We start from the raw sequence: 23,625 nt of genomic DNA, 5'->3' as shown, positions 1-23,625 counted from the left end.
ATATGAAATGATACTATATAAAGAGTTCCACGGTTTATATGAAATAATACTATATAAAGAGTTCCACGGTCTATATGAAATAATACTATATAAAGAGTTCCATGGTCTATATGAAATGATACTATATAAAGAGTTCCATGGTCTATATGTAATAATACTATATAAAGAGCTCCAAGGTCTATATGAAATGATACTATATAAAGAGTTCCACGGTTTATATGAAATAATACTATATAAAGAGTTCCATGGTCTATATGTAATAATACTATATAAAGAGTTCCACGGTCTATATGAAATGATACTATATAAAGAGTTCCATGGTCTATATGTAATAATACTATATAAAGAGCTCCATGGTCTATATGAAATAATACTATATAAAGAGCTCCATGGTCTATATGTAATAATACTATATAAAGAGCTCCATGGTCTATATGTAATAATACTATATAAAGAGTTCCATGGTCTATATGTATTAATACTATATAAAGAGTTCCACGGTCTATATGAAATGATACTATATAAAGAGTTCCACGGTCTATATGAAATAATACTATATAAAGAGCTCCAAGGTCTATATGTAATAATACTATATAAAGAGTTCCATGGTCTATATGTAATAATACTATATAAAGAGCTCCATGGTCTATATGTAATAATACTATATAAAGAGTTCCACGGTCTATATGAAATGATACTATATAAAGAGTTCCACGGTCTATATGTAATAATACTATATAAAGAGTTCCGTGGTCTATATGAAATAATACTATATAAAGAGTTCCATGGTCTATATGTATTAATACTATATAAAGAGCTCCATGGTCTATATGAAATGATACTATATAAAGAGCTCCATGGTCTATATGAAATGATACTATATAAAGAGTTCCACGGTCTATATGAAATAATACTATATAAAGAGTTCCACGGTCTATATGAAATAATACTATATAAAGAGCTCCATGGTCTATATGAAATAATACTATATAAAGAGTTCCACGGTCTATATGTAATAATACTATATAAAGAGTTCCACGGTCTATATGAAATAATACTATATAAAGAGTTCCATGGTCTATATGAAATAATACTATATAAAGAGTCCCATGGTCTATATGAAATAATACTATATAAAGAGTTCCATGGTCTATATGAAATAATACTATATAAAGAGTTCCACGGTCTATATGAAATGATACTATATAAAGAGTTCCACGGTTTATATGTAATAATACTATATAAAGAGCTCCATGGTCTATATGAAATAATACTATATGAAGAGCACCATGGTCTATATGAAATGATACTATATAAAGAGCTCCATGGTCTATATGAAATAATACTATATAAAGAGTCCCATGGTCTATATGAAATAATACTATATAAAGAGTTCCGTGGTCTATATGTAATAATACTATATAAAGAGCTCCATGGTCTATATGTAATAATACTATATAAAGAGTTCCACGGTCTATATGAAATGATACTATATAAAGAGTTCCACGGTCTATATGAAATAATACTATATAAAGAGTTCCACGGTCTATATGAAATAATACTATATAAAGAGTTCCATGGTCTATATGAAATAATACTATATAAAGAGTTCCACGGTCTATATGAAATAATACTATATAAAGAGTTCCACGGTCTATATGAAATAATACTATATAAAGAGTTCCACGGTCTATATGTAATAATACTATATAAAGAGTTCCACGGTCTATATGAAATAATACTATATAAAGAGCTCCATGGTCTATATGAAATAATACTATATAAAGAGTTCCATGGTCTATATGAAATAATACTATATAAAGAGTTCCACGGTCTATATGAAATAATACTATATAAAGAGTTCCATGGTCTATATGAAATAATACTATATAAAGAGTTCCATGGTCTATATGTAATAATACTATATAAAGAGCTCCACGGTCTATATGAAATAATACTATATAAAGAGTTCCATGGTCTATATGTAATAATACTATATAAAGAGTTCCATGGTCTATATGAAATAATACTATATAAAGAGCTCCATGGTCTATATGAAATAATACTATATAAAGAGTTCCATGGTCTATATGTAATAATACTATATAAAGAGCTCCACGGTCTATATGAAATAATACTATATAAAGAGTTCCATGGTCTATATGTAATAATACTATATAAAGAGTTCCATGGTCTATATGAAATAATACTATATAAAGAGCTCCACGGTCTATATGAAATAATACTATATAAAGAGCTCCATGGTCTATATGAAATAATACTATATAAAGAGCTCCACGGTCTATATGAAATAATACTATATGAAGAGCTCCATGGTCTATATGAAAGATACTATATAAAGAGTTCCACGGTCTATATGTAATAATACTATATAAAGAGTTAATTTGTTGGTATTTCCAGTTAAACTCTGGAAGTCTCATTGTAAATTATATTTCCATCACTTTTAGAACCTATTATCCATCTACCCTTATAATACATCCTTACAGACGCTCGGCAGCTTGGACAACATGTTATACTTTTGAAAAGAAGGATCTAAAATAAAACGTGACATAGTAATTGGGGAACAGACTCTACACCACAGGACAAGGATTATTACCCTGTGTTTATTTTACTTCAAACCTCATTCACCTCTAAGCAGGGATTACATGTATTAAGTTAAAATTAAAGGTGATTATCATACAATGAGTCAACTTTAATATCCCTGAAATGTCTAATGAACGTATATTACACAGTCTGCAGTGATCACTCTAAATGCAGAGGAGCCATGATCCATGGGGTGTCCGTGACGTTTGTTAGGTGTCTACAGAGACACTCAAGTCAACCAAAGAGACCCTGTGTTAGATCCCTTTCTTCTAGTGCCAATAAAATGACATGTCAGACATAAAAGCCACCTGTAAGCACTAGAAAATGCCTGTAAAACAGGAAAGAGTAATAATTCAACAAGCTGGAGCTTCCAAATAATAACTACCGTATATACTCGAGTATAAGCCGACCCGAATATAAGCCGAGGCCCCTAATTTTACCCTAAAAAACTGGGAAAACGTATTGACTCGAGTATAAGACTAGGGTGGGAAATGCAGAAGCTACTGGTAAATTTCTAAATAAAATTAGATCCTAAAAAAAATTATAGTAATTGAATATTTATTTACAGTGTGTGTATATAATGAATGCAGTGTGTGCGTATGAATGCAGTGTGTGCGTATGAGTGCAGTGTGTGTATGAATGCAGTGTGTGTATATGAGTGCCGTGTGTGTGTGTGTATGAGTGCAGTGTGTGTATATGAGTGCAGTGTGTGTGTATATGAGTGCAGTGTGTGTGTCTATGAGTGCAGTGTGTGTATGAGTGCAGTGTGTGTGTGTGTATGAGTGCAGTGTGTGTGTGTATGAGTGCAGTGTGTGTGTACGAGTGCAGTGTGAGTGTGTGTGATGTAGTGTGAGTGTGTGTGATGTAGTGTGTGTTTGTGTATGTGTTGGTGGGGGGTGGGCATTTTGATTATTGTTATTTTTTTAATTATTATTTTAATCATTTTTTTGTTATATTATTATTTATTTTATTAATTATTATTTTATTATTATTTATATATTTATTTATTTTCGTCTCCCCTCCCTGCTTGATACATGGCAGGGAGGGGGGCTCTTACTCCCTGGTGGTCCAGTGGCACTGGCAGTTCAGTGGAGGGGGGGCTGGCAAGAAGCACTTACCTCTCCTGCAGCTCCTGTCAGCTCCCTTCTCCTCCGCGCCGGTCCGGTCAGCTCCCCTGTCAAGTCCCAGTGTAAGTCTCGCGAGAGCCGCACTATGACCCCGCGGCTCTCACGAGATTTACACTGGGAGATGACAGAGGTGCTGACCGGACCGGCGCGGAGGAGGAGGGAGCTGACAGGAGCTGCAGAAGAGGTAAGTGCTTCCTGCCAGCCCCCAGTCTGTATTATGGCAATGTAAGTTGCCATAATACAGACATTGACTCGAGTAGAAGCCGAGTTGGGGGTTTTCAGCACAGAAAATGTGCTGAAAAACTCGGCTTATACTCGAGTATATACGGTATATGTATCTTAACAAGCTCTCCTGATTAGTATCTGGAAAAAACTTATTGTTGCATAAAAAAAAAAAAAAAAAAAAAAGAGGTTCACGCAGATATCATATTCAATATTTAACTTATCATAAAACAATTCTAAATACACTGTATGATATAAAGAGTAGTCTTAAAGAGTTCTGTTTTCACTCATCACCCAGTCAAGACCTCTCTGCATCTCTAAATCAATAGAATGATTAGGTCCAAGACACCACACACATATAGCAGCCACCTTTAATACATGTGATCTCCCACTCACCTTGGGTACGAAGAGCACAACAAGGGTGATGTAGGCAGAGAAGACGATGGCCAGAGAGGAGAAAGCAAATGAGGCGTCCTGCTGGCTACTGAGAATCATTGTGACTGGAGCAGTGATGAGACAGAGGACCTGAAGATAGGATATCAAATAGAGGTAACATTGCTCTAAAGGCCACCACCCATAAAAAGATACCATCCCATGGGGATACCAGACAAAGTGAGCAACTTCAAAGAGATAATTTGTAGGGAAACCTAGCAGACAGTATACTAGCTGGCCTACAGCCGTTTCCAGTTATATCTAGTTTGAATCTACCTACAGATTATAATCTCAGAAATAGTAATTATAGTGGTGAGAATCTGGTGCAAATGTGAAGGAGTATCTGGAGAAGCTCAGCATTATTCATATTCATTTTCTGCTTTTGTGTTCCCCAAGAGATATAAGTCATCATGTTTAAATATTGGAAACAAATTATGTACTGGTCCATGCCATTCCCCTGTATACCGATATCTCCCTGGTACTCACAGCCACATTGTAGATCGCCATCCCTACAGCACGGTGGTCATTGATTTTTTCAGTGGAAACACTTTTTGTCTCGTAGGCGAGGAATATACCGAGCAAAAGCAGAAGACCCTTTGAGCCATACACAATACCTAGAGAGAAATGACAATAAATGAGATGGGTGTGAATGAAAAACAGGCAAAGGAGAAAGAGGAAAATCTTTAAAAGCTTGAAAGTCAAATATATAGAAAAACATATGAAAATGACAAAAGCTATGGGAACAAGACAGTGATACACCTATATACAAGATCTAAAACAGAACATACAGAGAGTGTATTTGGTCTAATGTGAGAATGAGTGACACTAAACACACCGAGCCAAGTGTTCATCTTGAGGGAGCTGCAGTGTTCCAACTGAGGAAGAATCAGGACATCCAGGTCCCCGCGAGGTTCCTCCTTTGTGAATTCCTGAAAACACCAAGACAGCATTTATAGCATTAGGTAATGAATACATTGGTAACAATTTGTTTCATTTTATCTATGCACAGGATTTGGTTGTCTTTCATTAAGGTCCCTTGCCACTTAATAAATTCCAAGGAAAGTGGTAAAGGTACCTTCCGCTCACAGAACCATGAAGTTCTTAAGGGTCATACTGTAGGTCCCTTGACTAGTCTTTGAACACCATTTATAATAATAAAACACCAATATGGCCACTGACGTTTCAATTGATTTTGCTCAAATCAAAGAGACAACTTGATAGAGCCATGAAGGAACATCGTTAAACTCATTAACTGGTACATCCAGTGTATGAATGAAGGATAACTGCTCAATTTTCTGCCGTAATGTTTTTAAATTCTGGAGCGCAGTATCAGGCAAAATAACTGACTTGGTTACTGCGTTTCATTCAACAGTTTGGGTAAGGTAGGAGCAGTTCCTTTTCTATATCGCATTCGTATTGATGTGGAAGCATTTTGTTGGCCAAAGGACATTGTGGCTACTGTACTGTAAATATGTGATCTTGTTTTGGTGACCAACTAATAAAACAAGTTGAACCTAAATTCAAAGTCAGGGGACCTCAGGAGGCTGTTCGGAGATCAGCGTCCCTACTGATTTCAACCCAGCATTGATTAGTTTGTCATCATCATATACCACAGAGCTGAACAGATACAGAATTTGGACACGTAGGAAAGAAAAACATGTCATTATCATAGAACCATAACGATTTAGAAACATCTACCCCATAAGCTTACAATCTAACAAACATATTCATTTGATCCCAAAGTGCTTAGCGGGATTGGAAGGCTTAGGAAGTTCCTGCTTGAGAGATTACATATTACAGACATCTGTCAACCTCTTTGTTCATGTGGAATTTCCATTCTCATAACAGCTTGTGTCATTTAGTAACAACCTCTGTCCAGGTCACCTACCCATCCCCCAGTGTCCTTCCCAGCAATCCAGATCATGAGACCTGTGGACGTGTGACATTCGTAACATGGGACATAATTCATAGCTTTATTATTACTGTTTATTCTTCACAAATGGCAATCTGGTCCCTGGGTGCATTACTGTACAGTGTTATTACTAAAAAGGTAATGATATGTAAACAGAACATGAACTATAACATAATGATATATATATATATATATATATATATTGATTGATTGATACAGTCACGGAGGGATTGTGATATATTCTAGCAGGAGATGGGGGTAAGAGAGACATGGGAGATTATTTGGGAGAGTAGTCCGTGCCAAATGTGTTCTTCGACATGTGGACTTTAGGATTGCACTACGGACAGATTTAATTTTGGCTCTGAAACAACAGCCTTTTTTCGCTCACCTCAATAGAACGTTGCAAAGGGTCAACTATCTGCCAGATGCCAAGAGTGACTACATCCAGTCCCAGGAGAAGCGAGACAGTAGTATATAGCTTCCAGGGTTCCAGAGTCTGTGACTGCTGTAAGTACAGAGAAAGGGGAAAAGAAAATTATTGAGATCATAATCAGTATGTAGTACAGGGATGGACAACAGGTAGACTTTGGCAAGTAATCATGGGAGTTGCAGTCTTATAGTAACTAGGTGGTTAACTCTGGCTGCCTTGATGAAAGAGGTAAAAACACTTTGCCATTCACTGTACATGTAATATACAACCTGTCCATTGTACTGCCCCCTAGAGGATCTTCACTGAATTAAAAAAAGGAGCAATGCATCTCAGACGTCAAGCTGAAATGTCTCATCCCCATCATCGAACATACACCCTACCTACCGAAACTGTCCTAGGTTAATCTGTCACTAACAGGGAGCTGAACTAAAAATAAACAGCAACATAAAAACAAATAAAATCAAATGAAAGAAATATAAGTTATATGTTTAAAGTGGCAGAATTCACTGAACACTGTCACACGTCTTTATAAGGAAATACAAATGTGCTAATTAATCATTATTGGCATTTATATAGCGCCAACCTGTTCCACAGCGCTTTATACTATTATAAAGGGGGACATTGAATAATAATGAGACGTTTACATTATTTTTACAGAAACAATGAGGAGCCTACTCAAAAGAGCCTACAATCTAGAGCAGGGGAGCCCAAAAGGTAGATCCCCATATTCTGTAGAACTACAATTCTCATGATCCTTTGCATGCCTTTAGAATGACAAAGCATCATGGGAGCTGTAGTTTTAAAACATCTGGGGATCACCGTTTTGGCACCCTGATCTAGAGGATGTTTAGATCACCTGTTTACCTTAAACTACATTATTGTTTTTTATGTTTTTTTTTTTGCTTTTTTGTTTTTTTAAATCAAAGTGTGGAAAATAACCAACATTATTCATTTCGGAAGTTCTGGCCAAGCTAACAAAGCAAACGTAAAAAAAAACCAAAAAAAACCCCCCACAGACAAACAACAATGCTGCGTAGAAACAAATGACAATTCAGAATCCAATTCTAACTCAATGCTTTAGATCCGCTATAAAGTGCAGAAAAATCCTCTGATCAATAAATAGCGGGTTTACAGCCGGCCTGAATGCTATAAAACTGGGAAAAGGCCTTGTAAAAAAAAAAAAAAAAAAAGCAAATAAAAGTTAAGGCTTTCAGGATATTAATAAAAAAAAACAGCTCCCCTTGGAAATGACTTTCCTATATTTTCATCCTTTAAATAACTCGAGCCATGCTGTCTTAACCCCTTAAGGACCAACAACATTCTATGCCCCAATAACAATATGTTCTATAAGGATAATGTTCCTTAATTGCAGGGCTGCATCAAGCCATCAGTTTCGATAAACAGTACGTTTCATATTGGCATAAGGTATTTAGGGGCCAGATTGTGATGATGACAAAGTGTGACAAATGGAAAGACTTTATAAAGCAAAGTACAGTCACCGAATGTACATGATTGAGCACATGGAGTGTGCATTAGTAGCAGTTTCACTCCTTTTCAGCTGATCCTGTAATTTTTGGCTAGGCACTTAAATGAATGCGACCGGGTCCCTTGTCCCTGCATCACCCCCTTCTGTCCCACTAAAGGAGGTTTCAGGCAAAGAGAATACAGAAATAACCAAAGTTTTCAGATACAAATGACTTATTTGTTCATCAAGATGACCATAACTTTACCCATCATCATTACTTTATTAAGATTTACAGCTTCCACTGGAAGGCTGCTCCAAGCACGTACTACCACTTAAAAGCTAAATGTTCCTTTTCTTATGTGTTGTGTCAGCAGAGACCTACTTTCAAGGAAAGGATAAAAGTTGTGTTGTTTTTTCGTGTTTCTTATTATCCTACTCTAAACACCGACACGGTTGTCCTTACTAATGCTGGCTCCACGGCAGTAATTGGGAACAAATTGCACCTTTGGTTTAAAATTAAGTTTTGGTTCCCTATTAAGGGAAAATCGAATTCTAGTTCTTGGCCAATGTGTTTTCTCTTAAACCTGCGGCTCAGAAACTTCCAGGAAATGTTATTACAATCGATCTGACATTCAGCCAGAGCTTTACATATTCTGATATCCTTTAGTCACTGCAAACTCTTAGCACACCCACAGGGTCGTATCTGTCATCTCCGAAAAATCATCCCCTTAGTTGTGGAAGCAGTGAGCAGGGACATATGGCTCCTGTCATGCCAAATATTACATCACAGCAACAAAACCAAGCTCTCGATTGCAGTATTAGCTTCTACATATATAGCAACCGGACTGATTTCAATTCACAGTGAGAGCGCTTTCGGATTACAAATAGGCAGTCAATATAATCAATACCTTAAAAAATACAATATTACACCAGTATATCTCTCTTAATGGGGGGAGACGGTGACTTCTCTGGAAATTACAGCACTATATAAAACATGGAGGATCACTTGTAACTTGTGATACATTTTCTTTTAAATGTATATTAAAAATGACATCACAATCCGGTTCAGTCCTGGCACAGCGCTGGCACACATTGCATCGGAGGAAGAGAAACTGGTTTGTATTCACCTCATCTTCTCCCTCTGTGAGTTCTCTAAGCTGGCTGATGGGAGCTAATGGCAGAGCTTATAACAATAATTGACTCAGAGCCAAAATGGAGGCACACAGTTTCAGGGTTAAGGTAAACGCAGCGGAGCCGATTTCTACATTTTATTTTATATTTTAGACCTCCCAAAAAACAATATTCATTAAATATAGGCGATAAATAAATAAAATATTAAAATAATGTGAATTGACAGTTCCTCCTTTATATTACTGTGAACATTTTAGTTAGGACACCCATCAAGCTTGCAGTAGCAGCCTCTTCCAATTACTCGGGGCATAATAAGAGTTAGAAACATTCCTTAAAGGGACAATCCAAGCACCATAACAACTTCTGCTTCTTGTATGGGTCAATGGTATTAGGGGGCCTAGAGTACCCTGCTCCCGTTTACCAGTTTCATACAACTGTAGAAAAAAGTTTGACTGCAGTGTGCTTCACACTGACAACACAAAGGGACAGCACTTGTTAATAAAAAAATGCTATTAGAAGAAACAGCAATTCTGCAGGGATATACTTACATACAAGTATATATAAATACACCCACACACATACAAAAACATAAATCGTATGTATTATTTATCAGAATAGAACAACAAACCATACACAAGAAGAAGATGTGGGAGCTGCTGGACCCCCGTTATCTTAACACTGAATAAAGCAACTGTCGATATTGAATAAAGCAATTGTCGATACTGAATAAAGCAGCTGCGGATACTGAATAAAACAATTGTTTCTATTGAATGCCGCGATTGATTTCCGCGCAGACATTATTATTAGAACGCACAGTTTTGCATTGCTGCAGCAAGCGTTCCGTGGGTGGAACCCATTGGTGATTTAAAGTCGCACAGGATCCATCAGCAGCCAAGTTCCACTCAGGCTCCAGGGGTTCTGCGATCTAAGAAATAATCAGTCCAAGCGATTGGGAGTCTGAAAAAGCTGCAGAAATAATTGTTCTCAATAAAGAAGCATCATATTTTAGTGGCAATCCAGAGCTGCCTTTGCTATGTTAGCCTGTCTACAATGGTCACCTCGTATTCTGAAGAACATTTCCATCATTATATTATCCACTCCAGACTTTCACTACTAGAACTCTGAAATATCTGGCAATTTTCTAAGAGAAATCAAAAGGGAAGTGGATGACTATTTGCAGTCAATTGTCAAGATCTTCCACGAGCAGCTCTTCTCTTGAATACTAGTGATTTCTGCTTAGGTTACAGAGCGTTTGGGTGTTTGGAGCCACGGTGACTGCTGTTGACCGAGGTCTTCATATATCTTATAGCAATGTGTTGTGTTGGCAGTTTTAACCGCCCTAGAGTCCTGTGAGACCACAATATACCTAGAACTACCAAACCATGGAACCCTTCAGCAATAATGCAACACATTTCTATCGAACCATAACTTCCTTATGGAAAACAATCAAATGACTAAACATCAAGTTACAGGAATGGGAAGATCAAGAGTCAATATGCATGCAAATATATAATAACCATATACAGTACCTCTTTTATACTTTAACGTTCTTCCTCCTTATGTGGTGTATATTATTATTATTATTATTATTAGCATTTTTATAACGCCAACTTATTCCACAGCATTTTACAACATAAATAAGAAGGGACTCTCACAACAAATGAGACAAACTATTACAAATTGTGAGAGGAACAGTAGGCTGATGAGGACACTGCTCGAATGAGCTTCCAACCTAGAGGAGGTGGGGTTTGGAACCGAGTGAAAGGTGGGGAAGTAGAAGAATTGGAAGGCGAGAATGAAGTAGAGTCTGAACGTGGACCACTAACTAAACTGAGAAAGTGACTGTTACCCTGGGAGGCCACTACATATCACAGCAAAAGGCTCACAACAATGTGGGGTGCCCGAGTGTATCACAGCTGCCGAGGATTTGGTGTGGTGTATGCGAGTGTACTACAATAATTATCTCCTAGTAATATGTGGTGTGTATCACAGCAGTAAAAGTTACTGTAGTGATCCGGGAGTAAGTGTGTTAAGAAAGGAGTTTCATAAAATATAGTTTGGTATTGTTCTAAATGACTGGTGTAAATACACATGTAGCAATCATGAAAAGTTCCCCAAAAAGAGCCAGAAACACAATGGCAGTCTGTGGTGCTCATTCGCATGTCCAGCTGGGAACTCTGCGTTAGCTGCGGAAACATGTTTCCTTAAGTTTCGATGCTCAAGAAGAAGGATTTCTTAAAGTGCGACTTGAGATATGCAGGTGATTCATACAGTAATGTGTGTGTATATATATATATATATATATATATATATATATATATATATATATATCTGATTCACTTTAACAATGCACCTAGTGAGGAAACTGGAAGGCGATTATGGTTTTTGTCGCTGTGCTCCTTCAGTCACCATGGTGTATGGTTGCAGGGGTTGCAAAATGGGGGAGTTATTTATCATTCATGAAAGGAAAACCTATATATATAGGGGAACAATGCTTCCATTTACTTGTAGCATTGTTAGCGAATGAAACATGGTCACTGAAACACTGGGCCATTGCCTGGAATGAATGAAACATGGTCACTGAAACACTGGGCCATTGCCCGGAATGAATGAAACATGGTCACTGAAACACTGGGCCATTGCCCGGAATGAATGAAACATGGTCACTGAAACACTGGGCCATTGCTTGGAATGAATGAAACATGGTCACTGAAACACTGGGCCATTGCTTGGAATGAATGAAACATGGTCACTGAAACACTGGGCCATTGCCTGGAATGAATGAAACATGGTCACTGAAACACTGGGCCATTGCCCGGAATGAATGAAACATGGTCACTGAAACACTGGGCCATTGCCCGGAATGAATGAAACATGGTCACTGAAACACTGGGCCATTGCTTGGAATGAATGAAACATGGTCACTGAAACACTGGGCCATTGCTTGGAATGAATGAAACATGGTCACTGAAACACTGGGCCATTGCCCGGAATGAATGAAACATGGTCACTGAAAAACTGGGCCATTGCCCGGAATGAATGAAACATGGTCACTGAAACACTGGGCCATTGCTTGGAATGAATGAAACATGGTCACTGAAACACTGGGCCATTGCTTGGAATGAATGAAACATGGTCACTGAAACACTGGGCCATTGCCCGGAATGAATGAAACATGGTCACTGAAACACTGGGCCATTGCCCGGAATGAATGAAACATGGTCACTGAAACACTGGGCCATTGCTTGGAATGAATGAAACATGGTCACTGAAACACTGGGCCATTGCTTGGAATGAATGAAACATGGTCACTGAAACACTGGGCCATTGCTTGGAATGAATGAAACATGGTCACTGAAACACTGGGCCATTGCCTGGAATGAATGAAACATGGTCACTGAAACACTGGGCCATTGCCCGGAATGAATGAAACATGGTCACTGAAACACTGGGCCATTGCCCGGAATGAATGAAACATGGTCACTGAAACACTGGGCCATTGCTTGGAATGAATGAAACATGGTCACTGAAACACTGGGCCATTGCTTGGAATGAATGAAACATGGTCACTGAAACACTGGGCCATTGCCCGGAATGAATGAAACATGGTCACTGAAAAACTGGGCCATTGCCCGGAATGAATGAAACATGGTCACTGAAACACTGGGCCATTGCTTGGAATGAATGAAACATGGTCACTGAAACACTGGGCCATTGCCTGGAATGAATGAAACATGGTCACTGAAACACTGGGCCATTGCCCGGAATGAATGAAACATGGTCACTGAAACACTGGGCCATTGCCCGGAATGAATGAAACATGGTCACTGAAACACTGGGCCATTGCTTGGAATGAATGAAACATGGTCACTGAAACACTGGGCCATTGCTTGGAATGAATGAAACATGGTCACTGAAACACTGGGCCATTGCCCGGAATGAATGAAACATGGTCACTGAAAAACTGGGCCATTGCCCGGAATGAATGAAACATGGTCACTGAAACACTGGGCCATTGCTTGGAATGAATGAAACATGGTCACTGAAACACTGGGCCATTGCTTGGAATGAATGAAACATGGTCACTGAAACACTGGGCCATTGCCCGGAATGAATGAAACATGGTCACTGAAACACTGGGCCATTGCCTGGAATGAATGAAACATGGTCACTGAAACACTGGGCCATTGCTTGGAATGAATGAAACATGGTCACTGAAACACTGGGCCATTGCTTGGAATGAATGAAACATGGTCACTGAAACACTGGGCCATTGCTCGGAATGAATGAAACATGGTCACTGAAACACTGGGCCATTGCTTGGAATGAATGAAACATGGTCACTGAAACACTGGGCTATTGCTTGGAATGAATGAAACATGGTCACTGAAACACTGGGCCATTGCCTGGAATGAATGAAACATGGTCACTGAAACACTGGGCTATTGCTTGGAATGAATGAAACATGGTCACTGAAACACTGGGTCATTGCTTGGAATGAATGAAACATGGTCACTGAAACACTGGGCCATTGCTTGGAATGAATGAAACATGGTCACTGAAACACTGGGCCATTGCTCGGAATGAATGAAACATGGTCACTGAAACACTGGGCCATTGCCTGGAATGAATGAAACATGGTCACTGAAACACTGGGCTATTGCTTGGAATGAATGAAACATGGTCACTGAAACACTGGGCCATTGCCCGGAATGAATGAAACATGGTCACTGAAACACTGGGCCATTGCCTGGAATGAATGAAACATGGTCACTGAAACACTGGGCCATTGCCTGGAATGAATGAAACATGGTCACTGAAACACTGGGCCATTGCCCGGAATGAATGAAACATGGTCACTGAAACACTGGGCCATTGCCCGGAATGAATGAAACATGGTCACTGAAACACTGGGCCATTGCTTGGAATGAATGAAACATGGTCACTGAAACACTGGGCCATTGCTTGGAATGAATGAAACATGGTCACTGAAACACTGGGCCATTGCCCGGAATGAATGAAACATGGTCACTGAAAAACTGGGCCATTGCCCGGAATGAATGAAACATGGTCACTGAAACACTGGGCCATTGCTTGGAATGAATGAAACATGGTCACTGAAACACTGGGCCATTGCTTGGAATGAATGAAACATGGTCACTGAAACACTGGGCCATTGCCCGGAATGAATGAAACATGGTCACTGAAACACTGGGCCATTGCCTGGAATGAATGAAACATGGTCACTGAAACACTGGGCCATTGCTTGGAATGAATGAAACATGGTCACTGAAACACTGGGCCATTGCTTGGAATGAATGAAACATGGTCACTGAAACACTGGGCCATTGCTCGGAATGAATGAAACATGGTCACTGAAACACTGGGCCATTGCTTGGAATGAATGAAACATGGTCACTGAAACACTGGGCTATTGCTTGGAATGAATGAAACATGGTCACTGAAACACTGGGCCATTGCCTGGAATGAATGAAACATGGTCACTGAAACACTGGGCTATTGCTTGGAATGAATGAAACATGGTCACTGAAACACTGGGTCATTGCTTGGAATGAATGAAACATGGTCACTGAAACAGATATCAGTAACCCCAGTTATGGATTCAAAGAGCAATATAGGGGATCACGGGAAACCTGTAGACAGTCAATGGGGATAGGGGTGGTGGGCGTTTGGGATGTTTCTCTAAGTATATAGTGTGGGCTGTTCTGGGAATTGTGCCACGCTACACTAAACATGTAAAACAAATTCATGTACTCCTTAGGCAGGTTTACTTAATATAGAAGTTTCCTATAGATAATAGGTGTCAGGAACCTGTCTGCACGCAATCTCCTAGTGTGTAAAGCATTGCAAAGCATTGCATTCATCTCTCTGCAGAGTGTGTTTAGTTTCCATTTGAACTTGTCTTTGTTTTTTTTCTGAGTCAATCCTCTCCATTGGAAAACAGTTTGATAGATACTCAGCTGACTGTATGAATAAAGATTATATTAAAAAGAAAAAAGAAAAATAAATAAATAAAACAACCCTCCTGGTATATTGCAGTGGTAGGTTGTGTGAGGAGTTGGGCATTTCCAACGTGGAGTAAAGACAGGTACAGGGTAATAAACACAAGCAGGCCAAGACTACCTTTTACTTGTAAGAAATGAAACTTCAAAGAGTCCAGACTCCCGTCTGCCTCAGGCACCCCCGATATCAAAACATGAGTAATGGATTCCTTAATCATTAGGTGTAAACATACATAAAAATAACGCATTTAAAATATTCAGATCAAACAAGTCGCTTCGAGATGTGTTGCCTCCAGTTTTTTACGTAGTCACAATCTCTCTCAACACCCCACCAACATACACACACACAGCTGAGTGATTGTCAGCTCAGTACAACTCACTGTTTAGTGAACAAACCCCCAAATATCCACAGGGAGATCTGTGGCTTTTTTGTATTTTTTATTTCTGTGCTTTATAAAATCTTGTCGCTCTTCCTATTCCGATTGATTCTTCATTGTCTTATTCTTGGCAGCGAAAAAAAAAATCTTCAATTTCATTTTTAGTTCCTTTGTCATTTTCCTGCACACAATAAGCAGTGGCAGATTTTAGTAGCGAGATAAAACAAAAAAGAATTGCATACAGAAAAATGTCTTCAACGATAACACGCAGAAATGAATGCTTCCATATTGATTCAGCTTCACAGTGCCTTGTGCGTGCTAAAGTGGTAGACGAGTTAAAGAATTAAAGGGGCAGTGACGTCCAATGATGGATATTATACATTTGTCCCTTAAAGGGCAAGGCACTTGTCTTTACAATGTAGCACACAGTGTGGCCATTTTAGCATGGACGTTGCTATGTCTCTATCCCAGTTCCTGTGTAGGCCAGCATGATTCCATTACTGACCCAGTCGATACCGGACTATGCATCCAGCCTGATCCTGTTTGGCCTCAGTGTGATAGACTTCCTGTCTCTTTTTAGTCTACACCTTCACCAATCTGCTATCACCTACTGTGTCTAACTAGGACCCCGTTTCTGGACCAGCCCATCATGTACCAAACAATCTACCTACATCTCGTCTGGGCTCTACCATGTGTGGAGGGGTGGCAGAAATTAGAAAAGTCTCCACAATGGCCAAAGTGTGTGGATGATGGTGGGTGTTAAGTTGAAACACACTGTTGGCACAGCGCAACCCTACTCTAGATAACTATCTCGGCAACGCCAGAGCTCTTCAGGCTAAGCCTGACTCTTTGTTGCTATAGCAACAGAAAGGCTATTTCTGTACTACGTCTGTCTTCAGAACCATAGAGACTAAATTGACAGACCTGCTTAATTTATTTATTTTTTGCTTCCAATGCTAGAACGCTATGTTTTGTCTGGATAAAGTTTCACCATTAACGCCTCATAAACAGAGCCTATACAAGACTTTTTACTGCCCGAGGCAAAAATCAATTTTGCTGCCCCCTTGGGTGTGTCTGGGTGCGTCACGTTTCCCATCAGTTTCTTAAACCTCTCTAGTGTCCATCTTTGCCAGTCTCTCTTACTTCACCCGTACACTTTTATCATTGATTTTCTATTCATATTCTACACCACATCTACCTGTGTCTTCCATTATACACGCATTCTTTCTTCAATCTCTGTTCCTCTTCAGTCTTTGTTGACCATTTTTTTCCCCCCAACAGTCCACTTCCCACTGCTTGTCAGCTAGTCTCTCTTTCCCCTCTATCAGTCAATTTCAGCCAAACTACAGTCCTATTCCTTATCTTCATCAGTTTATACTTTCTCCTCCCCAGCTAGCTTTTTTCATGGTCACTTCCCCATTCTCCTCCACCTAAATTATTTATGATACGTTACAAATTAAGTGTGCCCCTCACTTGCATGTATATTGTTAAATCATTGGAGAAGGAACACAGTGTATTTAATACAAAAAGTAACACGTGTATCAAAATAATCTCTCTTTTTTAACACATTATAGACACGTCTGGAATGTAGTTTAAGAACATTTTTGTTACAGAGAAAGGTTAGGGGGATAATGTCACGGATGAATGGGATGCCTCGGAGGAACAAATGCATTCCCCACCGCCATTCAGAAGCACGTCGTTCTGATTTGAAAATCACTAAATATTTACATAAATTTAAATAAATATTGCCAGGTCACAGATAATATTTATATACCGCCCTTCTGCCAACAGCAAATTAATTGCGTATAATCTATAAAAGAATATAAACAGACTGGGATATTTTCTATGAACGGACAATTGTGAAAAAAAATTGATGACGGAATTGCAGATTCTAACCCAATACGGCCGAGCTGGTATAACTGCTGAGTTGGGTACGTTTTCCACTTAGCTTATTATTTTGCTTTCTCTTTATATTGGGGTGGAATGAAGGAGAGTTCTCATTGCTGGTGTTAAAGTTCCTATTAATAAGTAAGGAAGCTGGAAAGATCAGTTTGTTTTCTTGGATGCAAGTGATTCGCTGCCCGGATTGTTTTACAAGCCAAGGAGAATTGACAGAATTGGGTTACGATTGTTTCACGGTAGGTTCAATCACAACAGCTTCACTATGCTGGGGCTGTATCTCTGCAGACAGATCCAGCCTCAGGCTTAACAGAGACAGAGCAGACAGGGATCAGAGAACACATCCCAGGTACGCTGTCACATCTGGCTCCACAGCTGCCCTAGCAAGAGGCATGAGCCATGAAACTGGCCAACCAGTCCGTCTCGCTCTTTGATACAATGATAATTAAGAATTCGCAACGCCTGCATTCTAGTCAGCCGATTGGAGGATGTTGTGATTAAACCTAAAGGATAATAATCTGAGCGATGCAGAAAATGAAATTCAGAAGCAGAACACATTCCCAACGGGATGAATCTATACTAGGACCAGCAATTAATTAGTTCAATTACACAGCTGGCGTGTCAAATAGGCTTAAAGGGAACTGATCCCCTTATTAAAAAATAATGGCAATTAAGGTGGCTCTGTCACTTCAAACTTGCCTTTCTCCTTTCAGAAACTGTTCCTCTTTCCTTCATTTCTGATCTAGCTTGCTATGTATTTTTTCTATGCTTGGCATTCTTGACAAAGGGTGGAGTGTAAGGCAAGCTTCACCCTTATTTAGCTTGACAAGCTTGCCAAGTGTAGGTAAAGCACATAGGACAAAGTAGTCCGTAGAAGAAGAAAAGAAGAACAGATTGTGAAGAGAAAGAGAAGAGGAAACAATATGAAAAGGGTGAGTTTGAGGTGACAGATCCACTTTAAATTGAGAATGCCAAGACATTTAGTATGGCACATCCGCAGTCTTAGTATTTTGGGTGCAGGATGCTGATACAAAAGTAGAGGACTTCATTCCGTCCATTAATGCTTCTGTAAAAGATAAAGTGGGTGACCACCAGAGAGTAGTATACCCATATATCCCAGTGTTGCCGAGCTGGAACGCATTTGTAACGCACTTTGAACCCGGAAGTGTTGGACTGAACAGACTTCCAGTTCCGGTTGTGCACGGACGCGGCAATTTTGATTGGGATGAAGACGCTGGGATTGTGGACACCTCAGAGGGTATTGTACCCACACCAATGAGGCTGCGGACCCACCAATGGACACAGGGATTAGCCCTATTTAAAGGGACTTTTAGATGGGGGGTATTAGGATATGTTTTTTCATACAAGTTATTACGGTTATCAATTTTAACGCTGTTGTGATCCCTGAGGAAGTTCCTTTTGGAACGAAACGCGTAGGACCAATTGTTCTTTTATTTTATCCTATGCTGATGGTGATTGTTCACCTTTTAACAAAATAAAATCGCTGATTTTTTTTTTTACTCTCATCTATTGGAGTCCTGTATAACATCTGCTACCTTGGAGTGGCGAGTGGGACAAATAGCCCCCCACAACCTCGGGGGAGGCACCTTGTGAGCGCTTTATTTACCGGAATCTTGAGTGCACTTATTTGTGACGCATAACTGACTGTATTTACTGTATTACACTATATTTTGTTTATGTTCCTTTTATAGATTTGTCCAGCCGTATCCCACATATTTGTTTTGGTTTTCTATATAAAAGTAGAGGACTATCTACATGGCTTGGAGCTGTGTATATTTACATAGAGTTATATTTACATAAGTTGTTAAATTACTGATTTATTATTTCAATAGCTAGTAGACTGAGAATGCCAGATCTGTCATGTTTCTCTAGCATTCTATTACTTTATCTCCCTGATGGGCTGCACATGAAACATTCTGCCCTGTAGTACGTAGCATTCACATGACGCAAGAAATAATTCCATGGCCTAGTCAGGGCTGCCCCTTTGGGATCCCTCTATGATTAATGACTGAATTACCTTCCTGATATGAATGGGCCACAATTCAGGGTAGCACATTTCACACACTGACCATCAGTTTGTATATGTGATATGTGACCAGGAAGCAGCAGGCAGCTCCTAATCGAAGATATAAATAAATGGCCCATGATGCTAAGCTATCCCTCTAAAAGAAAGAGGTGTCTGAGCATCCTGGGAGTTGTTCAATAAGTGAGTCGTCTGCAAGCTTAACAGGGGTGTTCATTGTTGCTCTACAGCTTTTGCTGGACTACAAAGGACTACAATTCTCAAAATACTCTGAGCTGTAGCAACACAGGCCACATTAAGGGACAGGAGAGGATTGGGAGACTGGCGGTCGCTGACACTCTAAACTCCCAGAATTCCCAGGCAGAGCTAGAAGTTGACACTCCCTGCTTAGAAAGCCATCAATAACAACATATTTGTGCCAGGAATCAGGTCTTGCCTTGCATTGTACTGCAGGGACTGAGAATCAGGTTAGCGTCACAATAAGAACTGGGTTTTCAGGTTTTTATGAAAACAAAAAAAAAAACACAAAAAAACAAACAAACAAAAAATGTCGTTTAACAACACAATCAAACTTATCAGCAACGAGCACATTGAACTTTAGGGTGTGAACACCAATACAGGTAGAAAGTGCAACTCTGACGAAAAGAACGAGGTAATCGCTACGCCCTGTTCTAAAAAAAGCCTGCCGAAAAATATAGAGACAAAGGCTGCTGACGTTATACACTAGTAAAGCACGAGATATGGAAACATTTCCTGATTCCAGGAAATAAAAGACAGAGACAGGCTGCTCAGGATGATATATAACCAGTAGGAATTGATCTGCTTCAAAATCCAAAGCCACAGGACCAGAAGTACCGTCCAAGTGCCTGGCAGGAGTATCATGGCATATGTAGTTTATATATTACAAGAAACCAGAAGGTTTACTTCTATGTTAGTGGGAGAAAGGTACATTACACATCCATACCACGAAATAGGAGTTGGATTCACTATAGGGATTATTATTATTACACTGTAGGACAGGGGTAGGCAACCTCCGGCATTCCAGATGTTGTGGACTATATCTCCACTGATGCTTTGCCAGCATTATGGGAGATGTAGTTCACAACATCTGGAATGCCGGAGGTTGCCTACCCCTGCTGTAAGGAAATCGAAGGGAATTTAAAAAAATTTAGGCGGCAATAGCCAACTTTGAAAAATTCTCTTAGTTGGATAGTTTGGACTGAATTTGGAAGTTCACTCAGAATTCAACACAATTCTTACTTAAATGAATGACAGTGACAGTCTGTTTTCAATGTAGTTTGTATAAAATATGCAGTGCCAGGGCTTGCCAAAATTGCCTTAGGGAACCAAAAAAACGAATTGCATTAAATTGACACACAAATCATAACATTTAAAACAAATGTGTTGTTGGACTACAGCCCCCATAATTCTCTGTCAGTCACAGCAATAGCCAGCCATGATATAAACTAAAACCTCTACACTGGAAAGGTAGCTGGGTCTGACAAGGTTTTCAAATATTTCAACACACATTTTGCAAATCAGAAATCTATGCAACACAATTTGCTCTTCCGTGAATCAACCCCCCAACTGTGTTAATTATTCGCAACCCATTAGGGGCATGTGCAAACATTGCAAACTAGAAGTGCCCGATTTTCTGGGCATTGGAGCCATTACTGGAGTGAGATGGGTAAGTATAAGCTTGGCTATGTTACCTCCGAGGAATGCTGAAAGAGGATTCTTATTAGACCACACTGGGATCTCTGACCTTAGAGGGAACTTGCGACCCAGGCCACAATCCAATCTCTCTGTGCAACCACTGCAGTGCTTGCATGGCCGGCATATAATGCGTTTAACCTGCCAACATCCACAATATCACTGGAGCAGACGTTGTTCCACTTCAGCTAAGACTTGGCGTATATTATAAATAAGAGGAGCTATGATCCTAGTTTTTTTTCTCTTTATACTGCCCAGAATACAAGGGGGAGGGGAAATAATAGGTGCAGATATAAGGTTTCTGCATTGCGTTGCTGTCTGTTGCTATGGTAACCCAATGCGAAAGCTTCTACTCAACACTGCATCCTACAGAGCGTCCCTCCGCCTTAATCCCTCCTGCAGTTACAGACATTTGGTGGCAATTTGGTGGAGATGAAATACAAAAAAATAAACGGCTTTCAATCTGTCGGCTCCTTATGTCATCACTGCCGATCCTTGTAAGCTAATGAATTAAGGTCCTACCCGCTGCAGTTCATTTGCTTACGTGGCAGAGCTGTGATGTCACAGCATGCAGTGCTAGCAAAACTCGAAATTCAAAGCAATTAACTACCAACTGGTAAAGATAATTTTTTAGGTTCAGCATAGCCAGGGTTCGAAGAAGACAATTGGTAGTTCTCCTGTTAAAGAACTAAAGTTCCGTAGATGCTTTGCAAATTGCAAGCCCTGCACCCCGGCAAAGGATGGTGGGAGCTGCAGTTCCTGAACTGCTGGAGAGCTATTTGCTAGCTTCCTCTGGTATAGTTCTTGCTCACGAAATAATCATTCCAGGAACATTCGATAAGAACACATCCCACTTTTTGAACAATCTTTATTACAACTGATTAATGTAGCCATGTTCGAAGGGTCCCATTCTGCAGTACAATATTTCTCCCATGTTTTTGCGACTAGCTCACAAACAATACACACTGCCTAATACTCTCCAGGTCTCTCTCATTCATTCTCAGATCCCCAAGTTTCTCATCTATTTCCGAGTCCGTCACCATAGCTTTCGCTCTCTCCTTGCAAACCATCTATATCCATCATTACCAGCCTGCTCTCTTTATAATTGACCCCCACCACTTGTTTTATGCCCAATCTCCCTCCAAAGGAAGCTCTGCCGCATGTCTACAGGAGGTGACTCATTCTACATGATTAGGGGTGAACGCTTCTCGTATCCCCTCCATGTGACGCACTGCTGGACAGGATATGACTCATCCTTAGCAGATTCTGAATGACAGCTATATCCCCATCCCTGTAATACCGCCCCCTGCTGGTGTTTAAGTAGAGCATGTTGATCTAATGAAATATACAATAAAACAACTAGGATTCTATACATCCCACTGGGGGATGCAGGAGACATTAATCAGGCTTCTATACATCCCAAAATAACATCTTGTGTATACCGATTACATACAAAGACAAATTCACCACTGTTGGTGCCTTCAAGGATCATAATGTAGGTTAATACAAACCTCCCAGCAATTTATTGGGGCTAAAGAAAACACGTTCGTTTTAGAGGGTGTGTCAGTGGGTGTGACCAGTATGTGGCAATATTCCACAATACTTTAATTTAGATCATCAACTACTAACCAGCTATGTAACTGAAAATGTACTTCGGAAGAACAAAGAATCTTATTGACACGGTCTACATGACATCTATGGCACTTTTCAGAATCTTTACTTTGAGTAAGTTCTGCTATGCACTCAAGACACACTGAGCCCCAACGCAGATACTGTTGCTAATAAACGGCACATTCATGAGGCATGAGTTAATATGTTAATTTAAGAATTCACTTTTAAAGTTTTAACTTTTTGTACATAAGATTTCCATCTATAAACACACAGCATAGATTTAGCTATATATATATATATACACATTTTATTATATGACTACTCAACATTGTAAAGGTCCTCAGATGAGCCTCCAGTTTATATTGTAGAGACAAGTAGGAGGAACACACAAGTAGATACACGCACGTGAAATATGGTATAGAAACACAAACTTGTGCTTGTAGGACATGCGTTAGGCACCCACATACTTAAGACATGTCAGAAAGAGTCAGATTTCTACTTGAGCCAATGAGGATTAATACAGAAACAGGGCTTCACTGATATTTCTGCTGCCCCTAGGAATTTTATAGCCTGGACAACCAGGATTCCCTTAATAGAATTCCATGACATATTACAGGAGGAGCCATTGGTATATT

General features: G+C 39.5%; 1 protein-coding gene across 1 annotated transcript in view; it reads right to left on the bottom strand.

Annotated features, from left to right (window-relative positions):
- The window catches only part of GABBR1 (gamma-aminobutyric acid type B receptor subunit 1), a 79,776-nt gene that overhangs the window by 6,662 nt on the left and 49,489 nt on the right, over positions 1-23,625 (bottom strand). Inside the window, exons 17-20 of the mRNA XM_063431607.1 lie at positions 6,686-6,802; positions 5,221-5,314; positions 4,872-4,999; positions 4,350-4,478 (exon numbers count right to left, since the gene is read on the bottom strand). Of these exons, the coding sequence (XP_063287677.1) occupies positions 4,350-4,478; positions 4,872-4,999; positions 5,221-5,314; positions 6,686-6,802 (468 nt within the window). The remainder of the gene's footprint in view (positions 1-4,349; positions 4,479-4,871; positions 5,000-5,220; positions 5,315-6,685; positions 6,803-23,625) is intronic.

Source organism: Pelobates fuscus, chromosome 9, assembly GCF_036172605.1.
Source record: "Pelobates fuscus isolate aPelFus1 chromosome 9, aPelFus1.pri, whole genome shotgun sequence".
Lineage (NCBI taxonomy): Eukaryota > Metazoa > Chordata > Amphibia > Anura > Pelobatidae > Pelobates > Pelobates fuscus.
This window is presented reverse-complemented; position numbering and strand designations above follow the sequence as displayed.